The sequence below is a fragment of the Echinops telfairi genome, unplaced genomic scaffold, assembly GCF_000313985.2.
Source record: "Echinops telfairi isolate 266 unplaced genomic scaffold, ASM31398v2 ScPeMD7_16;HRSCAF=60, whole genome shotgun sequence".
Taxonomy (NCBI): domain Eukaryota; kingdom Metazoa; phylum Chordata; class Mammalia; order Afrosoricida; family Tenrecidae; genus Echinops; species Echinops telfairi.
The window spans coordinates 10,372,945-10,382,491 of record NW_022103913.1 but is presented as its reverse complement, the minus strand read 5'-3'; the positions used below and the strand labels follow the sequence as shown (position 1 = coordinate 10,382,491).

Sequence of the window (9,547 nt, the reverse complement as noted above, 5' to 3'; positions counted from 1 at the left end):
ATCAAAGAGCGAGAGACAAGAAAGGCAAGGCTCACCGAGCCATTTATTTATCTCTCCATCCTTCAGTTAATCCCACTTGTGTTTATCGGCCAGGCTGGCACAATAAACTAACTATCTCACTACCACAGAAAGCTAGGAGGACAAAACTACATTTGAAGTGGAATGTACTGTCACTTGACTATAACAATTTGAAATACGATGATCACAATGTGACAAGTTCAAAGAAATAGCCTTTTTTAGGCATATACTGTGCAATGTTTCTTAGTCCCTGCTACATATAAAGATTACACAAAGATGCACAAATCCACAATTAGGTAAGCAGTAAGCATTTTATGTATTGAAATACCCTTCATTCTAGACTAGAAGTACAGAGTTACAGAGTATAATCTTAACACTTTTTTACAAGTATAATAAGTATGGTACATTCTATAAACTGGAGGAAAATGGCGTTTTGTCTGTAAATTTACTACCTACCAACTTACTCTGAACCGTCCTGCTAAGCATTGATATGTTAGAAGAAAAATAAAGTCAAACTATTTATCTTTTTTTTTTTTTTTTACCATTTGGTAGCATTTTATAACAAACAGGCTTTCATCTTCACAATTCCCTGGGTTCAGTAGAAAAACCTTTTAAATGAAGTTTTTTTAAGATAGAAACTTCTCAGCAGTCAACATTTAGATTGTAAATAAAAACATGCAAAACATACTTTTCTGAAAACTCTTCACTTTGAACAAAGCACTGAACTACACAAATGCAGAATGAAAACAGCATTTCAACTCCACCAAAAATAGTCATTATAAAAGGTATATGAGTCACCTAACTTCAGCAGGTGCTGTTCAGTTTTAAGTAGGAGACAATAAAAAAATTTTTTTAAAAATTACAACAATAAATATTCCAGCTCTAGGGCATGTTTCAGAAAGCCTTCAACTTCACGCTTTAATAGGTGTGAGGAGAGTTGATTGAAATCTGGAACTTGACCCGTATCCTCCATGACGTTAGTAGGGAGAAGCCTTCCATAATTTTGATCCCACTCGAGCGACTCGGCATCCTCCTCCTCTGCCACCTTCTCTATGCGGTGGTGGTCCCAATCGTCATCGCTTCCACTGCGTCCTGTCGTGGTAGTCCTGATGGTGGGTCTCCCCATGTAGCTCTCGGGTGTTTGGGTGGTTATAGCGAAATCAACTCTGGTCCTATAGCCACTCCGTTCCAGTCCATTGGCAAGCTCTTCAGCTTCCACGGCATCCTGTACATTTTCAAAAAGATACAAAGGCAAATCCTCTTGAATGCCAGGACTGCTGCTGGGCATCTACAGTAGAAACAGAGTCAATGGGGCCATCTTGAGAGAACACTTTTCTGCGATCTCTTTCTGTGGTTTACAAACTCCACCCAAACCCTCCAAGACAACAGTTGGGATCCGGATTTGTCCGAGTCCCAACAGGACACCTCCGAGTAGACATGGGAGCAGGACTGCGGCGGTGCTGGCTGTGAGAACCTGCGCTGCGTGGGATTGAGACCTGCTATGGGATCGAGACCGGACAAGGTCAAACACCTCTGGATCTAGATCTAGATTCGGATCTGGCCTGGACTTTGATCTGACTGCCTGGAATCTTAGTCTTGTAGATTTCCCAGATCCGTGCGCACTTCCACTTTCTAGAAGCAGACCGAGATTAAGGGAGTGATTTCTGACCCCAAGTTACTTTTTATTAAACTTCATTTTAATTTCTTTTCTTTATTCTTGCATTTCAAATTCTGATTTATTTCATCTTCCCCACTTCACACAAATTGCTCCATAGTCTACAAATGGGACGTCTGGTCTGGTAATTAGTATGCATTCTTTCTTTTATTTTTTCAAATTTCAACTTCACTTATTTCTGATCTTTAAGTACTTTTTTATAAAACTTGTCAACCGAGGGCTTCCTTCAACAGTAACCAGGCGAAGGGCCGCAGGCTCGCTGCCTCTCCTCTCCTCCGGGCCCTGGCACACCCAGGAGGAGCGTTTGCAGTCAGCAGCCTCCCAGCACTGGGATGCCAAGGGTTTTCTGACTCTAGCAAGGTTTTTGCTTGGTTCATTTTAATTCTTTACTTTTTCCTTCATGAGTCACCTTCTGAAATCCTCTATTCTGTCATTTTGTTTTATAATTTCTTCCTTTCACTTTAGCTACTCTATATTCCCGAGCAAGTTTTAAAGTTTCTTGTAGCATCCACACTTCCCAGGCTTCTTAATTACCTTACACGTTCTTCATAGCGATATCAGCTGTGATGTCCTTGACGTCATCCCATAGTCATTGATGACTGGCGCTTGGCCATTGGTGTTCAGTGCACCCAGATACAAGGGGGGTTCAAAAATTTGTGAAAAAAATGGAATGAAAAGATAATGGAATTTTTCCGTGAAGTTTTGAAGCCTCCTCACACCCCTCATATTTAAGGGCAAATAGGCCTTATTATCATGAGTAATCTAAGTGAATAGTGCCTACCACACAATCTCTGGCCAGAATGGGCGTCATAGCCTCTCTTACCCAGAACTTAATCGGTGGGGGCCTCGCTTTCCTGGGGAGGGTCCTCTGCCTTGGACCTGTTCTGTGGCCCTCTGCTCTGCTTACTAACAGGTCCCTTCTCTCATGACTCCTCTCTCCATGGACCTACAGCCATGACTCGCTGGCCAGGCAAGACCACCTAGGCTGTTTCCCTTCATTTTGCCCTCTTTTATGTCCTTGATTCTAGCCTCAGGTATCCAGTTTCCCAAGATTGAATTCCCAGGAAAGAGGTCTGATTGGTGCTCCTCATGTGTTTCAGGTTTCAGGCTGCTGCCCTCGTATTGGGTCCTTTTCAGAAATGTCTGGGACACTGACTTTCAACAAGAGCTGTACGTGGAGGCAGCTGTTGATGTTATTTCTAGTATCCACTCATCTGATGCCTTCTCAGCGGAGTCGGTGGTAGAACATGCCATCAGAAAGATGGAGTTGTGTGGGGAGAGATCAGGGCCTGAGCAGTGTCTTATGTTGTTTGGTTGGGTGCCCATCCCCACCCTTGGTAACTGGCACAACTTGTGTTGAGAAAGCTTGTGATGAGTCACCTGGGCCTGGCTCCGACAGGCCTCCACAGGATCAGATATGGATCACACACCTGGAGGTGTGAGGCCTGGGTGGACGAGTGGGCAGGTGGATGAGTGAGGAGGTCCTTTGCCCACCGATTCATTGCTCCTGAGAACTTATCTCCCCTGGTGTATGGCCATGCCAAACCCCTAACCCAGTTAGAATTTTCACCACTAGGTCTCTGCCCAAAGGTTACCTGGTCAGAGAGGTTTTTGCTAACCACCCTGTTTAAAACGATGCCCTCCGCCACACTATCTCCTTGTCCTGTCCCATTTGCTTCATAGCATGCATCCCCAACTGATTTACATTTGCATATTACTTGTCTCCCTTCACATGTGCTCCACTGCTGTGCCCCACTGCCTTAAACAATAAGGGATGCATAGCAGATGCTTCATAAATATAAGTGCGTCTGTGGATGAGCAGAAATCTGCCAGGACGCGCCCTGGAAAGACCAGAGCTGCAGCTTTCCCACCCTTGCACCTCTCCGCCTTGCCTGCCTTGCCTCCCTTTACAGGTCGCCGTGTTTTCTGGTCTCCCACAGGAACGCAGCAAACTGATAAAGAATGGCGGCATTTCTGTGCACCTGCAGACCATGGAGCCGGGGGCCAAGTACTGTGCAAAGGCCCAGACACTCGTGAAGGCCATTGAGAGGCGGAGTGCCTTCAGCCGGGTGGAATGTGTGGAGGTTGAAGGTAAGGACAGGCAGGTCCCCTGGCCTTATCCTCCTGGTTGCGTGTGGATGTCTGCTGAGCGACTGTGGTTCTGGGTCATCCCTTGTGGGACGATCTGTCCCCAGGCTGGGTGGGTTCCCCTTTTGTCTACAAGGGTCCTCATGGAGAGTCTACAGAATTCTCTTGTTTGACTCAATCCCTGTTTGATAGTTGCCACCACCACCAACAAAAAACACCTCAAAGATACGAAATGCCCACACCCCGTGACCTTGCTATCAAAGAGTATTAGTTATGTTTCTGTGTATAGTAGTTAAGCCATTCACATGTTAAATTCTTACTTTGAATATTAGTACATTCATATGGCTCCCCCCAAAGCATAAGAAAGCTCTCCTTCCCACTGTTCTTTCCCACACAGATCAGTGTTTGGAGCCAGTTCTACCTACGTGACCTTTAGTAAGGCACTTACCCATCTGCACAGCCATCTCCTGCTCTCTGGAGTCAGGGGTGTCTTTTCCTGTTTTGAAGACTACTTGTAGGTATTAGGAGCCCTGGTACACATAGTAGGTGCTACATATCTAACAGCCATTGTGTGACTGATTTCTGAACTCAGTATTTTCCTCTAGAATAGGGATCAATGCCAGGAGCAAATTGTGCAGCATGCTCTGTTTGCAGTTATCGCCCTGTTGTGCTGTTCTCTTTCAGCACCTCCCCCGCATCCTGCCTTGGGCTGGCACTCTGCCATCCTCCTGGTAACCGTGCCAAGGTATGTGCTAACCAGGCTGGTTGCTGAACAAGTGATGCTCCTCCCCTTTCCCTTCCTGAGAAAAGGATTTGAATCTTCCCTGGGGCTTTCTGCAAACCAGGCATTAATCTAGATTTTTGAAAGAGGGTTTTACTGGAGGTAATTTTAATCTCTAGGGCACAGAAGAACTCTTAGAATGTTGCCAGCTACCATCTTGGCCAATGCACAGAGCCAACTCTGGGAAACCGAGGCGGCTCAGGATCAAAGATGCTATCTCCACCGCTCCTTCCTGAGTGCTTTTTCTCTCTTTGTTTCTAGGAGAGGCCCTCCCCCTGGCATTGGCCCTGTTTGCGTTTGTGGGCTTCCTGCTGACCCTTGCGCTTGTGCCACTCTTCATCTGGAAAGTGGGCAAGGTGCTCCGGGACTCCTGCTGCCCCACCGTGGTCCTCCCTGACACCTTGGTAGTAATATTCCCTCTTCTCTTCAGCATGGCCTTGGCCAGGTGTTAGTCGCTCATGACACATGTTTCCTGGGTTCACAGACACTTGCAGAGAGGGGAAATAAGCACTTACAAGATGTCACTTCTAATCAGGAGCCAAGGAAAAAATCTCTCTTTGCCAGCAAGTGATGACCTTCTGGAGCTCTGTTTGTCTCCAGGACACAACTTGGCAAAGAGAGCAGGTGTGCTGCACAGCCCAGGTTGCCTGGCGTCTCAAGAGTCGTGTGCAGCGTTTCCCCAGACTGGCCTGCCAGGTCTTCCTGACCGTTTCCAAAATTGTAACAACAGCTATAGCCAATGACATGTTCCCACACCACCAGTGCCACTGAATTGATTCTGACTCATAGCAACCGAGGTAAGGTACATCCTTGAGTATATCCTACCTGGATTTAAAGACCATCTTAAAGACAGATTTGACATATTGAACACTAATGGTCCAATGAATTGTGGAAACGACAGTATAGACATTATAGATGAAAGTAAAAGGTCGCTGAAAAGACAGGAAAGGAAAAAAGATCAAAATGCATGTCAGAAACAACTACGGAACTTGCTCTTGAATTTAGACTAGCTAAAGTAAATGGAGGAAAGGATGAAGCACTGATCAGAAGATTTCAATGGGCAGTTAGAGAAAACAAAGTAAAATATTGCAAGAACATGTACGCGGACCATGAGTTAGAAAACTAAGTGGGAAGGACATTCTTGGTATTTTCAAGCAGCAAGAACTAAAGAAAAATTCAAGTTTTGAGTAGCAGTATTGAGGGGACCAGCCTCCCTACAAACAAATGGGTCCCGGGGCAGTTGGGAAATTGAGGGGTAAATTAAAGAGACACCAGACAAGATAAAGCATGTAAGGGCTCACCCCCACAGTCATGACTTCAGGATCCAGGTCTGTACAGAGAGAGAGATCAATGCATTCTCAGTAGCTTATATGATCTCGAGCACGTAGACCATGGTAAGCACATATGTAACAACAAGGGGTTGTACAAGGGGCATACATATAACATGAGGGGGATAAGCTAGGGGTGTACACACAATAGGAAGGGGAGGCACTAGAGGCATACATGTGACAGGAAGGTACATACATAACAAGATGGGCGGGCCCTAGAGTCCAGGGCAGCCTAACTTTGTTCGTCCCTGAGTTGGCTTGACCTTAGATGTCTTTGAGCTCTTCTCCAGGGGAAGCAATCTATGATCCTTATCAGAAGGTAATGGGTCCTACTTAGGGTGGGCGAGACCATAGGGTCTGATTGCTTTTGATGGCAGACAACCTTCAGGCAGATAGCCTGTAAGCAGTTGACCTTCAAGAGTGCAGTGAGCAACCATGTGTTTTCAAACAGCGCCTTAAATTTGGCATTATTATGGGGAGGACATTGAGGAGAATAACTTTAACTTAGGAGAATGTGAGTGTGACGCATTTCCAACCCATGAATATGAAGGCTTTTTCCACAGGAGCCCTGGCCTCCCAGTGTTCTTAACGTAGGAATGTTGAGAGTTTGTCTGCATACCCACTCTTCCTGGTTGTCAGTTTCCCACACAATATTCTATGGGCAAAATATTGAATTATGCAGAAAGCATCAAAAGAAGATTGAAGAAATACAGTCACTGTGTCCAAATGTATTGATTGATGTTCAACCACTTCAGGGTAGCATATGACCAAGTATCAATGGTACTAAAGGAAAAATTCCAAGCTGCACCAAAAACAGTGCCAAAAATAAGGTTCTCGGAATTGATGGAATATAGATGTTTCAACACATGGATCCAACTCTGGAGCAGTCACTTGTGTATGCGAAGAAATCTGGAAAGAAGGAAACGTGGCTGACCAAGTGTCCATGCGCATTTCAAGGAAAGATGATCTGGTGCGATACAGAGCTTACAGAACAATAGCAGACACAAGTGCAATTTTGCTCAAGATAAAAAACAAAACAAAAATAAAACAGCTGCAGCACTAAATCTACAGGGAGCTGCCAGAAATTCAAGCCGGCGACAGCAGAGTACATGGAACCAGGGATGTCATGACTGATGTCAAATCTTGGTCATGTTATCGGCTGGGACCAGTCCCTGAAGAAGGAATCAACTTGGTGAAGCAGAGGAGCGGTGACACACAGGAGGATTCGCACTGAGATGGGTTGACACACTGGCTGCAACAATAGGTGCAAACACAGCAGTGCTTGTGAGGATGGTGCACGACTGAGTAGTTTTACATTTTGTTGTCAATAAGGTTGTTAGGAGTCAGAATGGATTGGATGGCACCTGCAAACACGCCCCCTGCTCCCCCCTCCCCGACAAGGGCACTCCAAAATTTCATGGAAAATGGAGTCAAAGGACATGGGGCTGCTGAGAGAAGGTACAATATGAGTATGAAGGACCTCTCTCACAGGGAACACCCTCTCTCTGAATGGGTACTGTGCTGGTGTTTCACATAGAGCATCACAGGGCGGGAAAGTATTTTCAGAGCTCTCTGGTGGAAGGGGTTACGATTCTATTTTTTAACCAGAATTGTGTTTTTGGCTTTTGTGGGGTAGGGATGGCCAGAGATGGGAGCATGACCAAGCTGGGTCAGGGAACTGAGCAGCATTGACCAAGGGAGCAGAGAGATGATCTATGGGTTGCAATGGTCCTTGGGTATTTTTAGTGTTTGAAAAGGAACTCATCAAACAGTCGGGAATGTTGTGGTTTTTAAAAAAATTACTGCTACCTTCTAATGAATATTATGAAAATTATTTTTCAGAAAATAACCAATTCACCCCAGAAGTTAATCAGCAGCAGAAAGGAGGAAGTGGAGCCCTGTGCCATGTCTGTGCTGTCTTCTGAGGACCTCCTCAGGGCCTGGATCTAACGGGCGTGGGAAAGCGCAGGCGGAGCGGAGCACCAGGTGTGCACAACACTGGAGCCGTGAAGAGGAAGGCTGTGTTTCTGTTTTCCTCCGTGGACAAGAGGCAAGGGAACAAGAAGAGCCTGTCCTGTCCTTGCCTACATGCAACTGTCCGAGGCAGAGAGCTTCAGTGGACAGAGAGAGCAGTGACTGAAGGTCAGGAGATATGAACATGACATCGGAGTCGGCTGCCATTCACTAGCTGAAAGACCCTAGAGAAAATGACTTAATCTGTCTGGTCCACCATTTTCTCACCTGTAAAATGGGATTAACTATACAAAAAACATACATATGTATATACAAGTGCATGTAATCATATATGCTAGCACTTGTAGGACTATAGAAAACCATTATGCTCTGTTTAGCTTTTCTGGGGAGTAAGATATAAATGCTCAGGAACTATCAAACTCATGACTGTACACACCAGTTGGCTTAGAGACCCTGTGTCCCCAGGAAACAGGGAAGAGGAGAAGAAGGGTGAGTGTAATGCAGAGGTGACTTGTTCAGTAAAGTGCACAGTTCACGATCTTGGTGGGGGGTGTGCATACCCCACTGAAAATGAGTGGCACCTGATTCTGTGGGGACAAGAAATATTGTGAAGTGTAACATACTGTGCGCATTGCAGGCCACAGGTAGAATGTGAACGTGAGGCTGATAATAGGTGTGGTGCCTTCTGTGTTCCTTTTTCCTGTGGAATTGTTAATGCAGGGAACACAAATGGAGTAGGGTGACCCTCGGTCATCTTTTTGTCAAAAAGTGGTCTTTCGGGTTTGTGTTAAGTCATTAGCTGTGAGTTCAAAGCAACCCGGGAAGGATGCCTAGGGCATGTCCTAAAGCAAGGAGGAGAGTAGGACCAGTCCTCACCCTGCAGTTCAGGGGCTACCTGGGTTTGGGGCCTTCTAGAGAACGCCCAACTGAAGCAGTGGTTACAGACCCACCCGGTCAGGAAAATGGTGAGTCTCTCCTGGGGACCTCAGGAAATGTCATTGGGACCCTCTCCCCCTTGAAAAGGGGCCCTGGTGGCATTGTGGTTACCAGATGGGCTCTTAATCCCAAGGTCAGTAGTTTGAAACCACCAGCCGATCCGTCCGTGGGGTGGGGGAGACGAGGTTTTCTACTCCATATGGATAGTTCTACCCTGTCTCTTCCTGACATCATGAGTCAGAATTGACTCAATGGGAGTGAGTTGTTTCCTTCCTCCCCTTAAGTATCACCTACAGAAATCGTTCCATCTCAAATCCCCTTCTAGAAGCCTCTTTACATCCCTCGCTTGCACCCTGTGAGGGAAAGAGCCAGACTGAGGGAGGTGCAGTGGGAGGAGTTTCTTGAGCAGTTAAGGGATTGGTGGGTGTTGCTTTTGCCTCCCTTCTTAGCCCTCACTCCCTCCGGCTCTGGAACCGTGGGGCTAGCCAGCCTCTGCCTCCATTTGGGGCCCCTTAAGATAGTCCGGTGCTGGGAACAATGTAGTTGCTTACAACCGTATCTCCACTTGATGGGATGCTTTCCAGGGGTGAAATTGCTGGAAGATCTTTTACTTTGTACTATTTAAAAAAAATCATTTTATTAGGGGCTCAAACAACTCTTATCACAATCCATACATACATCAATTGTGTCAAGCACATTTGTACATATGTTGCCATCATCATTCTCAAAACACCTGCTTTCTACTTG

At 45.9% G+C, this 9,547-nt stretch overlaps 1 protein-coding gene across 3 annotated transcripts in view; it reads left to right on the top strand.

The window, feature by feature from the left end:
- IL20RB (interleukin 20 receptor subunit beta) overlaps window positions 1-8,946 on the top strand; it is a 28,924-nt gene extending 19,978 nt beyond the window's left edge. For all 3 annotated transcript variants that reach the window (XM_045287482.1, XM_045287483.1, XM_045287484.1), the window contains exons 5-7: window positions 3,634-3,784; window positions 4,824-4,966; window positions 7,733-8,946. In XM_045287482.1, the coding sequence (XP_045143417.1) occupies window positions 3,634-3,784; window positions 4,824-4,966; window positions 7,733-7,840 (402 nt within the window). In that variant the 3' untranslated portion in view covers window positions 7,841-8,946. The remainder of the gene's footprint in view (window positions 1-3,633; window positions 3,785-4,823; window positions 4,967-7,732) is intronic.
- The last annotated feature ends 601 nt before the right edge of the window (window positions 8,947-9,547 follow it).